At 36.7% G+C, this 19,638-nt stretch overlaps 1 protein-coding gene across 2 annotated transcripts in view; it reads left to right on the forward strand.

The window, feature by feature from the left end:
- Nucleotides 1-3,315: 3,315 nt before the first annotated feature.
- LOC149819933 (glycoside hydrolase family 2 protein) overlaps nt 3,316-19,638 on the forward strand; it is a 112,792-nt gene continuing 96,469 nt past the window's right edge. Inside the window, exons 1-4 of one of the 2 annotated variants that reach the window (XM_089982613.1) lie at nt 3,316-3,599; nt 5,175-5,414; nt 7,374-7,520; nt 18,473-18,551. In XM_089982613.1, the coding sequence (XP_089838739.1) occupies nt 3,470-3,599; nt 5,175-5,414; nt 7,374-7,520; nt 18,473-18,551 (596 nt within the window). In that variant the 5' untranslated portion in view covers nt 3,316-3,469. Of the gene's footprint in view, nt 3,600-5,174; nt 5,415-7,373; nt 7,521-18,472; nt 18,552-19,638 lie in introns of those variants that run through there. The other variant, XM_089982614.1, reaches the window with a different exon arrangement.

Below are 19,638 nucleotides of genomic sequence, written 5' to 3' on the forward strand. Positions count from 1 at the left end.
TATACCTTAGCCCTCGCGTTTCGAACAACTTTTTTAGCTTCCTTCTTTGCTATCATATACTTCTCCAAATTCTCATTATCACGACTCTTACTTAGATTTCTATAACACTCTCTTTTAACCTTAATAGCTAATTTGACATCCTCGTTCCACCATGATGTATCCTTACCTAGTGGTGCACCGCCTTTAGACTCACCCAATACCTCCTTAGCTACTTTTCTCATACCACCCGCTATCTTATTCCACATTGATTCTGAATCCTCCTCGAGATACCAATCAACTTCCTTAACTACCTGCTCTACAAACATTCCTTGTTTAGCTCCTTTCAGTGCCTACCACTTAATTCTAGGATCTATCCTATGTCTATCCCTTTTGCGGCATTGTCTAATTCTAAGATCTAAAATTAAGACTCTATGTTGTGTAGCTACACTTTCTCCTGGTATAACCTTACAATCGATGCAACAACCCCTATCTCTCTTTCTAAGTAGGAAAAAATCTATCTGACTCGTATTAACCCCACTTTTAAATGTTACTAGGTGAGACTCCCTCTTCCTAAACCAAGTGTTTGCTAAGATCATATCATAGGACAAACAAAAATCTAAAATCCTTTCTCCACTTTCATTTCTTTCTCCTATACCATAGCCTCCATGGATATTCTCAAATCCATCCCTACTAATGCCTACATGTCCATTAAGGTCACCGCCGATGAAAAGCTTTTCTCCATAAGATGTCTCTTGTACTACTCCATCTAAATCTTCCCAAAATTGATGCTTAATGGAATCATCTAAACCTACTTGAGGTGCATAAAAACTAATAATATTAATAATATCCGTACCTAATACTAATTTAATAAGTAAAATTCTATCACCCTTCCTACGGACCTCAACTACATTATCTATAAACTGACGACTCATAACAATCCCTACTCCATTCCTATTCATATTTATTCCTGTATACCAAATCTTATATCCCCAAGGTTCTATCACTTTAGCTTTCTCACCTACCCATTTGGTCTCTTGAAGACATAAAATATCAATATTTCTCCTACACATAACATCTACTAACTCTACCAACTTACCAGTTAAAGACCCTATATTCCAAGCGGCTAACCTAATTTTATGGTCTTGGACTAACTTCTTTACCCCCACCCGTCCAACAAAGTGAGGGAACCCTTGCCTATTTGACACCACACCCGGGCACCGGTGTGACGCGTCGCTTCTGGGCGACGACCTAGCAACCCTTGCACATTTATCACTGCCTCCAGGCCTAGAGAGTACAACGCGTCGCTCAGTAGGGAACACCCCAACGAAATTCTCATATTGGTTCATTTTCATAGGATATGACAAAGTTTTTATGCTGGCTGTCACAGGCCTACCGCAACCCTCCTCCTTTATCCGGGCTTGGGACCGGCAGTGTATAACTACACAAGCGGAGTTTTCGTTAAGGTTACCATTTTAAAAAATATTTTTAACATCCAATTAAAAAAATAAGTTATTTTTTAATGTAAGATATAAAAACAAGAATTCTAGCAATGATCATTTAAGCAATGAAAGCAAAAGTTTCATCATAGTTTATTTTGTACTCTTGAGTATATCATTTGGCTGGAAGTATAGCGTTATACTTTTCTAATGTCTCTGGTTTTAATTTTATAAACTCAATTACACCCTAAGGTTGTATTTGGGTAAGAGGAAATGAGATGACATTAGAAGTAGCTAGCTGAGATGAGCTATCCTTGCAGATTGTTTGAGAGAATGATTTGAGGAAAGCATTAATTTCAACTGATTCAAAATCCCCAAACCTACAAATTTCAAGTTTCTTTGTAAAAAAGAGGCATTCAAGACTCCATGAATCATGGGTCATGAATTTTTTGATAGTTCACACATTTTTGCTGCATTTTACCATAATGAACCCCTTATTCAACACATCTCTTTTCTTTTCTTCTGTATATATGTTCAATTTACTCTATACTCACTGAAATTTTCAACTTTGTTTCTCTCATATGCGAAAGAAGTATACATAATAAGTTATGCATGCTATTTTTTCCTTAGACTTGTTTTTTTTTTCAGTGATATTTGGGACATGGTCATGACCATGGCACTAAAACACATAAATTCTTCTTTGTGTTCACGGGGATGCTTGATGGGGGTAGATGCAAAGAGCATATCAAATGATATGCCAAATCAATGTACGGTAAATATGTCAAATCAACATCCACAATGTACACATGGACCTGATGTCTTTTTGGGATTAAGCACTCGATGGTGAAGATGTCAAACCACTTTCTTAAATCAACACTTTATCTTCATTTGGTAGATGCAATATAAATATATATATATATATATATATATATATATATATATATATATATATATATATATATATATATATATATATATATATATATATATATATATATATATATATGACCCGACAGAGGTAATACGTAGCAATGATGGAAATTGTTGTTATATCTGCCAAAGGACTCTCAAGGTTTTAATTTTGTTAGGGAAAATCAGCAACAAGACTTTAGTTTGAGTGGTGCACCATTTTTTTTACTGAGAGAAACCGCCATAGGCCCTAGAGACTTAGCCACACTGGCTCAACCTGATATATTTATGGTCATTGTCCATGTCGGCATAAAACTCGGAGAGCTGATCCCTCAACCCCAGCGAGTCACCAAGCTTCTGCTGCTTACCCATCAAATGGTCTAGGCCCCCATCCCACTACGCCAAACTCCTTGGGTTTTGGGTGGTGAACCATATATACAGGCAGATGGTTAAGGTATGTTTTTACTTGCCAGTAAAAAAAAAAAATCTTTCTACATAGGTAGCTTGTTTGTAGATCATGTTTGGAAGACAAAATTTTAGACTTGAGATGAGATATCTGAATATCTCTCACAACCCCTAAACCCATCACCATCACATTCATGCTAAAATACTTTGTATCTTATATGGGAGGTAATCAAACACATCCTTGCTCGGTCTTCACAAAGAGGTACCATTTTATGCAAAAGGCATGTATGAGGTTCTTGGTAGCCGAGTTTATTTTGGGCAAACACTAACTAAGTTTCGAATAGCGATCGTCAGATTTCCAAAACGAAAGGTGCAGATCCGGTCCCACCCAAAATATTCGTACGCCGCCCTCGTGCCTTCATGATTCTCCCCGCGCCCACTCTATCCGTGACAAGAGTAAGGCACGACAACATATTGCACATAAAAAACAAGACTATATCTTCTGGCACGGCCACCAATGAAATTGATGGGATAAAGAGACTGATGCGTAAACGTGTTAAAAGCAGGCGCTTTTCTTGTTTTAACTGGAACACGCATAATTACGCAGTCGTGGAACAAACGAAAAAGAGTACAAAATAACCGCGAAGAGGCCCATCCGGCGATCGTCGTCGTCATTTTTCCAAATCCAGTCGTCATCTCAACCGACGTTCTCCCGCTTTTTAGGGTTTCCCTCCGGCGAGATGTCCGTCCTGACCGGCCGAGTCGTGTCGGTTATGGGAAATAGCGATCGGCTTTGGGAAGATCCATCCATCATCAAGTGGCGGAAGCGCGACGCGCACGTGCCCCTGCTCTGCCACGATACGGTCGAAGGTGAGTCGGAGTCTCGGTTTCCGGCGGAAACGCGGGAAAAATCGACTCCGGTGAGCGGCTTGTGTTGTGTATGATTCTTCTTGCACCTTTTCTTGATACTTGGATTTGAGCGAACTATTTGCATTGCTCACTCGGTTGTCGAACGAAAATCATGCTCTTCTCTTCTCTTCTCTTGCTTTTGGTGCACTATCGATAGTTATGTAATGGCTAGATCATGAGAGAACTGCAGTTTGATATTATGAATGCATCGCTTGTGTTTGGATTGGTGGAATCGGAACCGATTTTCCGTCGGAGCTCTTTTTTCGTTGTTTCGGATGGAGGGATTTTGGTGGAATTGAGTTCCGATTTTGTGATTTCGAACGTTGAAGTTGGGAATGCAAACATGCCGCCGATAGCGATTGTATATGAGTTGAATCGGGGCAGTTTCGGCGGCGAATTCACCGATTATTAGGTATCGTGCGTTGTGTAGTCTATAGGATGCCAACAGGGTAGCACTCCGGCTAAAGCGGGAGTAGGAATAATCACCGTTGCTGTGTATAGATACTGCGCTGACGTCTGGTGTTGAATTTCTTGTGCCTTGTTTGTAGACCTTCCTTTAGACTACTGGAAGTGATGAAGATGCTCTTGCTCTCTATAGAGAATTATATGGATAAGTTTTTTCAATGATTAAAAGAACGTGTGTGTGTGTGCGCGCGCCTGCGTGTGGAGGTGTGTATGCGTGTACGTGTATGTATGGTTTTGGAACCAAAAGGCTGTAGGATGATTGCCCTTATCTAAACACTTGTTGGTTTTTTTTGGATAATCCAATGCCCCCCCCCCCATCGCATATTACTGGCCTCCAGTTGGTAAAACCCTTGAGGTCCCCCAGCCCACTGGGGAGTACACCCACCTTCGGCCTTGTGGCAAGGGATGCCACCCGTGGGTTTCTAACTTGTGACGTCTCGTCAACTTAGTGTCATTCGCAAGTCGCCCCTTCCAGATGAGGGGAGCCCTTGTGGGCATGAAACACTTATTGTTGATGCAATGCAAACTAATCGTTATTGTTCATGTATTAGCGGTATTATGAACAAGCCAAAGGTAAAGAAAGAATGCCATATAAAGGGTCATTATGCAACTTTGTAGAAGGATGATGAAAATGTGCATGATTAAGCTACTTTTTCACCTTACCAATATCTTTTAAACAAAGTAGCTTCTATACTTTAAAGGGATATTTTTTTTTACAGAGATGGTATTTTTTTGTTATACTTTTATGTATTAAAAATATTTTAATGAAACACACATGCGTACGTACGTGGATATAGAAAAGTAAGAAAACCCCTATTAACCCTTGGCATACTGATGTCGTGAATGAAAAAGTACATGTATGAACACAATTTAAACTTGCATTCATCATTAAGAAGCAAACTTTCCTTGATCACATAGTTAAATAATTTAATTGTTTCTGGTCTTCTTTAGGATCATTTCTATTTTCTAGTGTGAATGGTTGAATTATGTCATCCTTTATGCATTTCTGATATATCTTGTTTATATTTTCTTTTGGTTTTACTAAGTACATAGGTTAATGACTGTTGACAGGAACTCTCAAGTATTGGTACAAGAGAAGCAAAGTTGATCTTCTGATTTCCAACTTAGCTGTATGGAACGATGAAGCTGTTTCTAAGTCTTTAGAGAGTGCTAGTTATTGGGTTGAGGGATTGCCCTTCGTTCACTCATTGAGTGGTTATTGGAAATTTTATTTGGCCCCTAGTCCCGCAAGAGTACCTCCAAAGTTCTACGAGAATACATTTGAAGATGTGAATTGGGAAGAACTGCCAGGTTAGTATCTTTTTTATACAAGCCTATGAGCATAATGTGGCAGTGCTTTTTTCCCAATAATTGGTGGTTATTTATTCTAGCATCACTTTAGATTTTAAGATAAGATTGAAAAAAACATTAGCCATACATGTTTGCACAGAAACCAATGTAAAGGCTACATGCAGATGGTTGTGTTCTCAGTGAGAATTGCATCATATCTGATTTAATACAAATTTTTATTTTCATTAGTTATAGTTGTAATAATAAAGATAAAAGACATCACATTGGATGGGTAAACTGAGGCATGCTGGTGGTGTATTATAAATAGTTGGCACTATTGGAGTTCTCTTTTTTCCTTTGATAAAATTGCAGGCAAAGTTGCACCAGTTATTACCATCCGGTGTGGACAATGAAGGGGTAACAATAAAAGAACACATGTATCAGAGATGCATTTGGTATACTGGATTTGATTAAGAAACATGGATATAATATGTAATTAATATATTAATGAACCTAAGGTAGAAATAAAGGACTGTTATCTTGTATGGTTCTTGGGTGATATGTAGAGGCATAAACATAATTATGTAATTGTTACATCATATAGGTTGCAAGAAATATATCGAGTTATTGACTTCTAAAGATGTGGATGACAGCAGTGAGTAGGGACTCTGCGTGCCATTTTATTTACCCAAGGGTCAGATCTAGAAACAATGAAAAGAAATTGAGATATATTAGGAGGTTTAAATGGTATATTTGCTTTGGAAGGAGCATTTGAATGGTTTCATTGTGAGTATTTGAACCTGTGGCGATTGCTATTAGTCCTCCTAAATGGTTATATTGATATTGTTAAAGATGTGTATTGCAGCCCTGAAAATAGTTTAAGAACTGTATGATTGGATGAGTGTCTTTTCAATCAAGATTAGCTTACATCAAGGATCTATTCGTAATCATTTTGAAAACAGCCGTAATGTAATTAATAAAACATGGTAAACAACAACAGAGATTGAAAAGAAATCACAGGAGGTCCGAGACATTAAAAAACATTCCAAGTTGTGTATATTTGTATGATACTACTTAGTCTCTAGGCATCTGATGAAAACACACGGCCCTAGTGTATATGGCCAAACTTTGATGCTTTATTTGGAGTTGATCCACTTTTAGTATTTGGAGGTAGCATTATTGAAATATGTTTTATTGTTTAATAGAGGATTTTTTTATCCTTTTCTCCCTCAATCTTGTATCTGTGTCAAGTTTAATTGTCACCATCATTTGACGGCATATGTACCCTAAGTTTACTGTCTGCAATTTTCCTATTCTTTTGCTTAACGGTTAACTTTTATTCATCTTTTCCCTATTAGTACTGGAATGTACTTGGATGGGATCAATTGGACTGTAAATCTGTGTGTGTGTCTCTGCTTTCCAATTTATACTCATACTGAGAGTTGACAGTTACATGGATAAAAATGTAATAAAAATACATGCAACACTAGACACTATTAAACATGTCAGACACATGTGAACTGCATAAGGTTGTTCTCTTACTGAACCATATGAAGCTGCTCACACATTGGTTGCATGTCTTTGTTCATAACCCTTTGAAAGCCCTATAGGCATGTTGAGTGCATGAATCTTTGCATGGGATCACATTCACACAAAATAATCTTTGGCTTTAGCACTATTTCAATGATGGAATGAAGGCCTATAGGCATGTTATGTCCATGAATCTTTGCACGGGATAACACTCGCTCAAAATAATATTGGCTTTTACCATATTTCAACAGTAGATGCTTGACAAGCAGCATAAATATTGCAGTTGTTAGTGGTACCATGAACCTGATTTTGCTTTTCATTTCCTTGAATCTGCTTTGTAATTGTGTTTCATCTGATCAACAAATATCCTTAAGCATTTCATCTGGTGTTGAAGTATCTAACCAGAGTTGTATTTGCTGGTCTGATGATTGTTTTCATCAATTTTTACAGTTCCATCCAATTGGCAGGTGCATGGTTTTGATCAGCCTATATATACGAATATTGTGTACCCCTTTCCATTAGATCCACCGAATGTTCCAGTTGACAACCCAACAGGTTGTTATAGAAGACATTTCACTCTTCCCAAAGAATGGCAAGGTAAGGATGATTGAGGTTGTTTTATTGTTCTTCCCAGTTTCTTTAAATAAACTTTGATATCTATTAGTGGAAATTTCCAATGTGATGAATTTATTTACCCTATTGAGTTTTTTCTTCATAATTCTACTTATTTCCTTCATTCTTGAAGTATGTACATGTAATTGAAAATGGACAGCTGTGCGAGGCAAACTAATTTTTTTTGCTCTGTCATTGGAACCTGTGATATTGATTGTTTGTACCTGCATCAAAGCAACACCCAACAAACCATCTAACTTTGTGATTCTTGCTTTATAACTCTTTCAATAGTAATTAGTAAATCAGGAGGAAGCTAGTGTAACGAAAATACAAAAAGAGTACAAGCGGGTGCCTCTTATGGGCATACAAGAACACAATGACATACACAATCAAGATCATTTATGGGTCAATACAAGAGCACAACCACACACGCTACTTAGGGGCTAAAACACAAGTAAAAAATATAGGAATATTATTAAGAGAATGCTTGTGAACAAGCTTAACATAGAAGAAGGGTTACACCCCCCTATTTATACACAAAAGGAAGCAAAGAAGAACCATTGTGAAATGCTCCTAACAACTAGAAATATAGTTGTTTTGTAGCTGTTGGGAGCACTTTCCAACAACTCTATTCCAAGGAAACTATAATGCCCTTGAAGAAAATAATAAAATACATTAAAAAGGAAAACCCTAAAGTGCCCTCTAGGAACACCACTAATTACATAATGTGTAATGACCAAAATACCCTTAATAGGTTTCACTTATTACATGATATATATATATATATATATATATATATATATATATATATATATATATATATATATATATATATATACACTTTAACATTTAACACCCCCTTCAAATTTTAAGTTGAAATTACCAAAGAAGAAACTCATTACATAAGATGCCTCCATAGACTTCATCAAGTTTTTCCATTCGATGCTTATATAGAAGGTGTTCAATCATATGCTCCATTACACAAAGGATTTTTAATATCATCAATTCTTTAAAGAAGTACCATCGACGGTTGACACACATGAACAATATGAATTAGTGCAATCGAATAGTAGAGACTCATTATGAGTCCTATGAAAAGAAGCTTCTGAATCCAAAATCCAAGGTGACCTACCAGGAGGAGCAGAAGAAGCGATGACAACACCAGATTTAGAGGGAGTGACTTTTAGTAGTTGTGAAGCGGCTTTCACAATTTGAGCAATTGCCAAATCATTGAAGTTGCTTCGTTTCTTTGATTCATGCGACTCTTCACTTGCCATGACCACCTTTTTGAGTTTGGGACAATCTGGTCTTATATGCCCCTGTTTTTTACAATAGGGATAAGTAATTTTTCCTCCCTTATATCTTACTTTGTATTCTCCTCTATTATGTTCTTCTCCATTGTATCCTCTATTAAATTTTTTCTCAAAGTGGGGAAGTTTATAAGTTTTACAAAACTTCTGGGTCTTAATACGACAAGCACCTCATTACTAGACTTGCATTTCAAGTCTAATTTCTTCTTGACATATTTGGGCAAGAACATCACTTATACAAGGAGCCGAGGTCTTATGAATTTAAGAGGACCTAACTTGCTCAAATTCTGGTCGAAGACCATATAGAAAAGAGAAAAGATTTTCTCTTTCAACTTGTTGCTTTCTCATCTCGATAGCCGAACTTTCCCATTTTGGTTCCAATATAGCCAACTCATTCTAAATAGGAGATAAGAAACCATAAAAATCTCTTACACTTTTATCCCCTTGTTTGGTAGTACGTGAAATGAAATAGGGGATCTTCGAAACACGAGCTTAGATTAACAAGGGCAAGTGTCAAGAATGACACTAAAGCATAACCCTTAAAAAGGGTATAACTGGAAACAAAATAAAAATAAAAATGTATTCTTTATTGATATGAAAAACCAATTGCTTAAGAAGCATTAGAGTAAAATACAAGAGGGGTTGCACCCCTTTATATACACAGCTGAAAGAGGACTCAATAGAGCTGTTGGGCACAGTTCAACAACTCTATTTAGAGCTGTTGGAATGTGTCAGTCCAACAGTTCGTGTCAGTCCAACAACTCTATTGCTAGTCAAGTCTGGATAGGACTTGACTAGCAACAGTCATTCTAGTTCAAACTGAACTAGATGACATAAAGACAAAAAATAAAAATAAAGAAAAAAAATTACAGAAATGAAAAATGTATTTATATATATAATAATATAATATTATTATATATACATATATGTACAGTTTTACATTTTAACACTCCCCCTCAAACTTACGGTACAATGAGCGAAAGTTTGTCTAAGAGAAAGTGAAATCGGAGAGCAGCGAGAGGCTTTGTAAAGAAGTCGGCTAACTGATATTCTGAAGTGACATATGGCAGATCAATTATCCCGTGTAGATATTTCTCTCTGACGTAGTGACAATCCATTTCGATGTGTTTGGTGCGTTCGTGGAATGTTCTGTTACTGACAATGTAGATCGCACTTTTGTTGTCACAACACATTTGTGAAGCCTTTGTTGCTTCAACTCCCATGTCAGCAAGCAGTCGTCGGAGCCAAACTACTTCCATGGTCGTGGTTGCCATGGCTCTGTATTCAGCTTCGGTGGATGAGAGAGATACCTTTTGCTGCTTTTTACACCTCTACGAGATTAATGATTCCCCTAAAAAGACACAAAAGCCAGTGGTTGAGTGTCTGTTATTGGGATCACCTCCCCAATCAGCATCAGTATATGCAATTAAATCAAGAGAAGAGGAGGAAGATAAGAAAAGTCCTCGTGAAAGAGAGGACTTGATGTATCTGATAATACGCATGACTGCTCTCATATGAACAGAAGTAGGAGCATGTTGAAATTGACTTGCTGTATGAACAACATGTGCTATATCTGGTCTGGTAATGGATAGATAGGAAAGTGCCCCGACAAGCTGTCTGTAAGGAGTAGGGTCTTCAAGAAGTTCTCCATCATCAATCTTCATTTTAATATTAACAACTTCAGGAGTGTCAACTTTCTTATCATCAGTAATACCAGACCTGAAAACAATATCAAAAGCAAATTTAGTCCGAGATAATAAATATCCTCTAGGAGAATAAGCAACTTCAATGCCTAAAAACTATCTCAACAAGCCCAAATCAGTCATTTCAAAATGAGATTTAAGAAGTGTTTTGATTGTTTCAACTCCCTGTTTATCGCTTTCGGTGATGATCATATCATCCACATAGAGAAGAAGCACAATGATCCCTGCATCAGAATTCTTAATAAACAAAGCAGTGTCAGTTAAACAGAATTGAAAACCAATATCAATCATAACACGACTAAACCTATCATACCAAGCTTTTGGTGCTTGTTTAAGTCCATAAAGAGCTTTTTCTAAGCGAAGGACTTTACCCTTAGGAATACTTAGACTAGGAGGGGGTTCCATATATACTTCTTCAACTAGCTTTCCATTTAAAAAAACATTTTTGACATCCATTTGAAAAATAGACCATTTTTTGATAGAAGCTAAGGCAATTAAGCTTCGGACAGTAGTCATACGAGCCACCGGAGCAAAGGTTTCTTCATAATCAATCCCATATTCTTGGGCATAACCTTTGGCTACTAAACGGGCTTTATATCTTTTAAGAGTACCATCACTCTTGGTTTTAATTTTATAAACCCATCGACATCCTATAGTTTTCTTCCCTGGAGGAAGATCTTGAATATTCCATGTAGAAGCCTTTTCAAGTGCATCTAATTCAGCTTTCATGGCTTCTATCCATTTGATATCATTTTTTGCTTGAAAATATGTGGATGGTTCTTCATATGAGTGAATTAATGCAATAACTGACCTATATGTGGGTGAGAAAGACTCGTATGATATAAACTTTCCTGGAGGCCTCGAGATTCGGGATGATTGTCTAGTTGGAATGTTAGAATATTTCTCAAGTGCACATGGAGGATTAGACTCTTGTTGCCTGGAATATTGAATACTAGTATCTCTATGAACTTCTTCATTTTCAACATTAAGATCAATAATTCTTTGATCATCATCAAAGTTACAGTCAAGGTCATATTCATCAGATGTTGATGTTAGATCTAGCAAAAAGGAGTACTCAGTGACGTCTTTTAATTTTCTAAAATCAAAGAAGCTCTCCTTTTCAAGAAAGGAAACATTTCTAAACACATATAATTTATTATTTTTGAAGTCAAAACATCTATAACCTTTCTGGTTTTCAGCATATCCTAAAAAGGCACAGGGAATCGCACGAGGGGAAAGTTTATCATTTTTGTCAGTAAATATGAAACATTTGCACCCAAATATTCTTAGTCTAGAGTAGTCTGGAGAAATGTTCATAAGTTTTTCAATGGGAGTGATATTTTGTAACGAAGAAGATGACATCCTATTAATGAGATAGGTGGCAGTTAAGGCAACTTCTGCCCAAAAGTCTTTCGGGACTTGATTTGCTATTAATAAAGTCCTAGTGGTTTCTATAATATGGCGATGTTTTCGTTCTGCCAGTCCATTTTGTTGAGGTGTATAAGGACAAGATCTTTGATGTGTGATGCCATGCAATTTAAGATAATTTTGAAAATCTGTGGATAAAACCTCTCCCCCTGAATCCGTGCGAAAAATAGTAATATCATTTTGAAACTTGTTTTTAACCATATTATGAAAAGTTTGAAAGTACAAAAATACTTCAGACTTATGTTTGAGAAAGTACATCCACGTATGTCGGGAGAAATCATCGACAAAAATAACATAGTAAACAAATCCTCCTTTAGAAATTACTGGTGCAAGACCCCAAACATCCGAGTGTATTAGTTCAAGTGGTCTTGAAGAGAAAAAGGTTCTGTTCTGAAATGGTAATCTTTTCATTTTGCCGAGAATACAATCTTTACAATCAAATGATTCAGAGTTACAAAATTTCCCTAGATTTGGAAAATGTTGGATTTTGGCTATATGTGGGTGACCAAGTCTCTTATGCCACAGTTCCAACTCTATTTTTTGAATATTATAACAAAAAGCTTTCTTCGGCATTTCCAAAAAATCCATGTAATAGAGTCCTCCTTCTCTATGGCCTTCCCCAATCAGCTTGCCTGACTGGCGATCCTGTACCCAACAACCATGAGAAGAAAAAGAAATATTACACCCATAATCAAAAATTTAAGATACAGATAAAAGATTTAAATTTAATTTGGGAACATGTCTAATTTCTGGAATAAAATTTTTTTTTGTTTTATAAATTTTTTCAAAATTTCCTATTCCTTCTATTTCAAGAGAAGTCCCATCAGCAGTAAAGACCTTTGACACACTTGTTTTATTTTTAACACATTTGGATAGACTTTGATTATTTGGGGTCATATGAAAAGATGCACCAGAGTCAAGAAGCCAAGAAATTTTACCTAGATCAGAAAAAGATGAGTCTGCTGCGCCGGTTGAAGCTTCAGATGAGGAAGAGGCACCTTTGATGAGAGGCTGAAGAATCTCCATTAGTTGGGCCAGGGAAACTGGTGAATCCTGATCTTTAGGCTCCGATCCAGCAATTGCAGCTCCTTAAGTTTGGGACATTGTGGCCTGTAGTGTCCCGGTTCATGATAGTGATGACAAATAACTTTCTTCTTATCATAGTCACCATTTTGTCGGTTAAAGTGAGGAGGCCTATATGATCGAACATGATTCCCTGGTCTAGACACGGCTAAAACGGAATCATCTTCAATTTTTAAAGAACCTTTCCGGAGACGATTTTCTTCCATTGTTAACTCTTCAATAGTTTCAACAATAGAAGGAATTTTTCCCCGGTGAAGTAGGGCCGATTTAGTGGTTTCAAATTCCGGCCTTAATCCAGTGATAAACAGGTAAAAATGTTTAGCATCGAGTTGTTTCTGACGAAGCTCGATGTCTTCGGCACAATGCCACTTTGGTTCTAAAAGGGAAAATTCTTCCCAAAGTTCGGACAACCCATTGTAATATTCACGAATAGTTTTGTCTCCTTGTGTCATCATTCGAACTTTTTCTTGGAGGTTGCACACGTGTGCAATATCTTTAAGGGAATACATATTCTTAAGGTATTCCCATGCCTTATCGGCATGATCAAATTTGGCAAGACTTGAGCATTTTTTAATGTCAACGCTATTGATAAGCCATGACATTATCTTCGCATGAGATATTCTCCATTCTTTCCATTTCTTCTCGTATGAGGCAATAGCCTTGATTTTCTCTTCTTCCGATAGAGGGACCTCTTTGTCTCCCTCCTTTTTAGTAAGAGATAGCTTAGGTTCCGAATCGGAACCATCCACAATCCCCCATAAGCCTTTTCCTCATATATGGTGCTTCATGATTGAAGCCCATGTTACATAGTTCGTATCGCTTAGTTTCATAGGCATGATGGTGACTTTATCATTGTCATCCATCGATTACAAGGAGAGAAAGAATAGGGATAGAAGAGAAACAAGAAGGAAAATGAAAAAGAAAAAAAAAACAATACAACAAGATGTGAAATATTCTCCAATGAAGTGATAAAACATTTCTCTTCAAGTGGCGAACACTTTTGCAAACGGGCACGGAAACCGAGGCAGCTTTTTCTCAAGATTTAGTACTTCCGCGGCTTTGATACCATGAAATGAAATGGGGGATCTTCGAAACACGAGCTTAGATTAACAAGGGCAAGTGTCAAGAATGACACTAAAGCATAACCCTTAAAAAGGGTATAACTGAAAACAAAATAAAAATAAAAATGTATTCTTTATTGATATGAAAAACCAATTGCTTAAGAAGCATTGGATTAAATACAAGAGGGGCTGCACCTCTTTATATACACAGCTGAAAGAGGACTCAATAGAGCTGTTGGCTACAGTCCAACAACTCTATTGCTAGTCAAGTCTGGATAGGACTTGACTAGCAACAGTCATTCTAGTTCAAACTGAACTAGATGACATAAAGACAAAAAATAAAAATAAAGGAAAAAAATTACAGAAATGAAAAATGTATTTATATATATAATAATATAATATTATTATATATACATATATGTACAGTTTTACATTTTAACAGTACGTACCTTGTCTTGGAGATTATATAGTCTAGCTATATCCTTTTGGATGAAAGTGCTCTTTAAGAAGATTCGTGCATCACATGTTTTTTTGAACTTGATGTTAGTTGCAATCTTGAACTCCATTCATAAACTATGAGAGTATTTGAGCATTTTTGGCCTCCCAATCATCTATTTTTTCTCGATATTCTTGCAAAGCCTTTTCCTTTTCTTTTACAGAGAGGACTTTGACTTGATCTCCTTATCTACTCGTTAGCTTTAGTTGAGGTTCATTAGTGGTTTCACTAACAAAACCCCAAAACTTTTTTTCCTTGGTATTGGTTTTCCATTGCGGTAGCCCACATCAAGTAGTTGCTTTCGTTGAGCTTTTAAGAGATGACGGAGGCGGATTCCCTTTCACCCATGTTGAAGAAATAAACTTGTGGTCTTCAAACACCACTGCTCTGATACCATGAAATGAAACAAGAAGTGCACAATCACAATGCCAACAAAGGGCTACACAAGTGCACACTCACAATATGATCTCCAATGGACCGAATACAATCTCACAAAAGATGTAACAAACTTCACAAGAACACAATGTAAAATAAATACATTTTGTATTCACAACAAATGTGCTCAAAAGGCATACTTAAATACTTTACAAGAGGCCCTATATATAGAGCATAACATACAACAAAAAGGACTGAGAAGGGAGTTGGGAGCAGTCCAACGACTAGTTGGACTGCTTCCCAACAGTCCAAAAACAGTTTAAATAAAAAGCAAAAAGAAATAAAAGAAAAACAAAAAGGACAATACAGTCCTTATTGGACTGTATTTATTACAACATATACAATGACCAAAATACCCCTGATATACACGTATATTGTATAAATATACATATATCAGGTGTATATATACATATACAATGTATTTTAACATCAACATCTTCGTAAGCTAATGTTTCTATGAGGACTTGGAACAAGGAAATATTAAATTATTCTATAAAAAAAAATTCTAGTATAACACCAGACATCAATAATTTGCATCTTTAGTTGGTATAGACATCTAAGTAAAGTAAAAATTGCTTTGTGGATATTTTGGTTAGAGCATACATGATAAACGCTCAAATATTTAAAAAATGGCATATGTTAATAACAATAAATAAATGCTAACTTGGCAATTTTGCAAAACTGTTACATGCTGTTTTTTGTTGAGATAAAAGTAATCTCTTTCAAATTAAAAGCATGGTGATGAGGGGTCACCAGAAAAGATACCGCAAGTCATGGATAAAACATAAACACATGAAACAAAGAACAAAACACAAATAAATTCTGGTTACAGCTGGTGTGTCCAGTCTATGTTCGCCAATCCAATTGATGTCAGAGTTTGGCCACCTCTCCTTATCAAACATATTAATCTGTGTGATTGGATTTTCCCATGTATACTCGGGATGTTGTCCTTCTCATCTTCAAATAGACGTTTATTCTACTTTCTTCATATATGCCACCAAGCTAGGAATAGCCACCGTGACCAAACCCTTTTCCATCTCTTATTCTTTGCTGCCTGGCCAAGGTTCCAACAAAACAGTTTTGATGGAACCAGCACTGTAAAATATTAAAATCCTATCTGGGTCAGGCCAATAATAAAATCAATATTGACACTGTCATTATTTATAAAACTTGCTACTTGTCCAAGTATATGTCCATAAAAGTAAGTTCTCTGGTCCTAGTGGCCTTAACATTATCCAGGAATGTGGCACCACCTAGTATCAGGTCACCTAGTGACTCCTGAATGGGCAGACGGAAAATATATTTTTTTCCTGCATTCTTCAGCCACCCTACTGTTCCTGATGATGATATCATCACCCAAGATAGCATAGGCTTTAGTTACGCAAACTGCACCAGCCAGCTAATCTGTCATGAGGGCAAACAGAGGCCAAGAGCTTGGAAAATCGAATGGTGATTCTTTGGAACTCAACATGGTTAATATGTAACAAAATATTCTCTTTTCCTTTTACATGTGCATAACAGTAAGTTTGATGTCCCTAGTGTACTCAATATTACCTCGGCTGTGGCATCACTTAGTGTGGAGTCTCTTATTTGAAGCCTAAGTAGATTGATCAATTTTCAATTTCATTTTTAGTTAGTTTATCTGAGTTATGGAACATGATATTGACAGCTATCACCTATCGCCTTCATTCATTACTGATTATTAACCTCCACTATAACTGCAGTGAATCTACAACTGCAATTTTTGTGCCTAGCTCATCCCAATATGTTAGCTCAAAAGAAACATTCAGCCTACAGATCATTTGGACTTTTACAGCTCCTTGTTTCCCATCATAGTTCTCTTGAGCTTTAGTCCAGTTCCTCAGAAAAATATGCACCAAAACTTCAACTAGACTAAATTTTATAGAAAGCTATGGAAGATTCACAAAATTAAACTCTTATGAGCATCTAAAAGGGCTTACATCATCCATTGTGTGATTTTGAATGAGGATAAGTAATATGCAGTCCAGCTGATATGAGAATTTCATCTAATCTTCAATGCTTCAAAATGATTACTAGTAGGAGCTTGTGGTATGATGCTTTGATCCAGTCGGGATAATATTAGAAAGGAAAAGGATGAAAGCATGGAGAAAAGGGAAGAAGAATATATATAAAATATCAGAACTTCGGTTATAATTTATAATACTCTTTCAGTTCTCTACCTCTATATTTTCTATTGTTGGCAACCAAAGAAATGAAGTTTCACAAAAAATCATAATGATCCAACAGAAAGGTATTCATGAAATACTGTGAAGTATGCAAGAATTCTACCGACTACTGACAATACTACAGATATGGACAAATTTTAATGTTGCCATAACTGTTGCAATTAAGCTCAATGCCTCTTCATCTCTTCATGGATATAGTGACCAGCTCGCACAAGAAGTCATGGGTAAAGTCTGGACTTATTGAGTTGCCACCCCATTCTTTTGAACAAACGTGTATGACTCGTATACACAAAAGGAACTTCTATCATGCTGGTTCAGCATGCCGTAATTATGGACCATTATTATTATAATACACCAATATATATTGTAAACTTCTGTGCTAACAAGAGAGACAATGGTTGCACATGATAGCCAAAGGTCATGTTTTAATGTAACATGGTTTGAACTTTGAACTTTGAACTTTGACCATCTGTCAGGCTGGATTTGAACATAAAGGGTGTGCCGCACACCCCAGGCCCAACTACAATCAATCTATGTTTGACCTAGGTTGATTGTGGATCACCTTTGGCGTGTATGTCCATAATCACCACTCAACTTTCTCAACCCTAGACCCAATTGTAAATGGAAAATAAAAAAAACAGTTGGATTTCAATCAAATTCATGAATGTTAGATCCAAGCAAAGTGTCACTTAGCAGGCAATCCAACCCCACATCGTGACTTGCACATACATGCTCATTGGCTATTTGTTAAACATGTTACTTTAATTCTGCCTGGTTTTGTTCTATTGTCATGAGTCATTTTGCCATTTTGGTAGATTGTGGGAATGGCGTGCTCTTGGAAATATGATGGAATTTGAGAGAAAAAAATCTTTATCATGAAGTGGAAAGCAATATAAAAGCTCTCCTTTGGCCACTTTTAGCTGACAATAATAGTATACTTAAAGCAGTCTCAGACATGACAGGAGGGATATAGAGTTATTGTTACAGTATGTATGGGACATCTTTGGCTGTTTCATTTTTTGTCCCTTGTATGTGTTTTATAGCTTTTTCTTTTCCTAATGCCTTAGGCAAACACAAACACATTTGCTAAACATTCTTAGTATGGTTCAGATGGAAGTAGTAGTTCTTTGAATGTTCTTTTTTACTTGTGAAAATTTCATTCTGTTTTCCATATACTGATCGAGTTTTATTGTTTTGCGAATGGTTCTATTGAGGTCGTCGCATCTTGTTACACTTTGAGGGCGTTGATTCTGCTTTCCAAGCTTGGGTAAATGGCATGCCTGTTGGATATAGGTTTGTATCATGCTTTAGAATAGATCTTTGGAAAGAATCTTGTGTTTGTGGAGAAGGATGGAATGCCTGTTTACATAACTTCAGGAGTTTTTCATTTGGTACAATTCATTTTACAGAATCATCTTGCATGCATTTTATTATTCATGTTCTACTTTTGTCAGTGATTGAGCATATGCCAGTCCTTGTTTCCCTCTGCATAGTGTAATAAAAAACAAGTGCACAAATACAATGCCATAAAGTGTCTACAAAGGTGCACACTCACAAGCTGGGTTACCGGAAGCGCCTTAGGACATGGGGAAGCGTTATTTTCCAAAGTGTGTTTCGGAAGTGCGAAACATGCTGGAAAGTGCCAAAAAAAACTGGGAAGCGCGCTTCTCCTTTTTTCATTTTTTGTGTTTTCATTTTTGTTTTTCTTTCTCGCTTCTCCCTCACTTCAGGTTCGCTTCCTAGGTCGCTTTCGGTTTGCTTTTTTTCTTGCTTTCGAGACGATTCCTGGTTTGCTTCTAAGTCATCCCTCGCATCCCGTTTCCTAAAATTTTGGAAGTGCCTTGCTTCCTGCTTCTGCTTCCGTCTCCCGCTTTCCCGACTGCCTCTAACAGACCAAATACAAAAAGCCACTAAGGGCTAACACAATCTCTCAAAGAGAGTAAGAACACATAACAAAAAATAAGAGCTTTATTAAATATGCCTGGCAACAAGCTTGACAAATACAAGGGGAAGGAGTGCCTTTAAATAGGCACTCCATGCAACTAGGGGCTGGCCCAACCCTAACGACTAGATTTCTAGCCGTTGGGGCTGGTTCAACAGCTAGTTTGACCAGCACCCAATACAGGTACAACAATCCATTACAAAAATAAAAGAGATAAAAAACAAACTAAAATCGTCAGTTCCTAGTGGGTTGACACCTGTTACAAGCTGAAATTACTGAAATACCCCTATTGGGTATTTCGGTTTACAAACACAGTAACATATATATATATATATATCTTCAAAATATGTATATATATAATACAAATATGTTACATATACAATACATTTTAACACCCTTCTCAAACTTCCGGTGTGATCACCAAAAGTTTATTAAGAA

The sequence above is a fragment of the Nuphar pumila genome, chromosome 12, assembly GCF_984573655.1.
Source record: "Nuphar pumila chromosome 12, dmNupPumi1.hap1.1, whole genome shotgun sequence".
In the NCBI taxonomy this organism is placed as follows: Eukaryota; Viridiplantae; Streptophyta; class Magnoliopsida; order Nymphaeales; family Nymphaeaceae; genus Nuphar; species Nuphar pumila.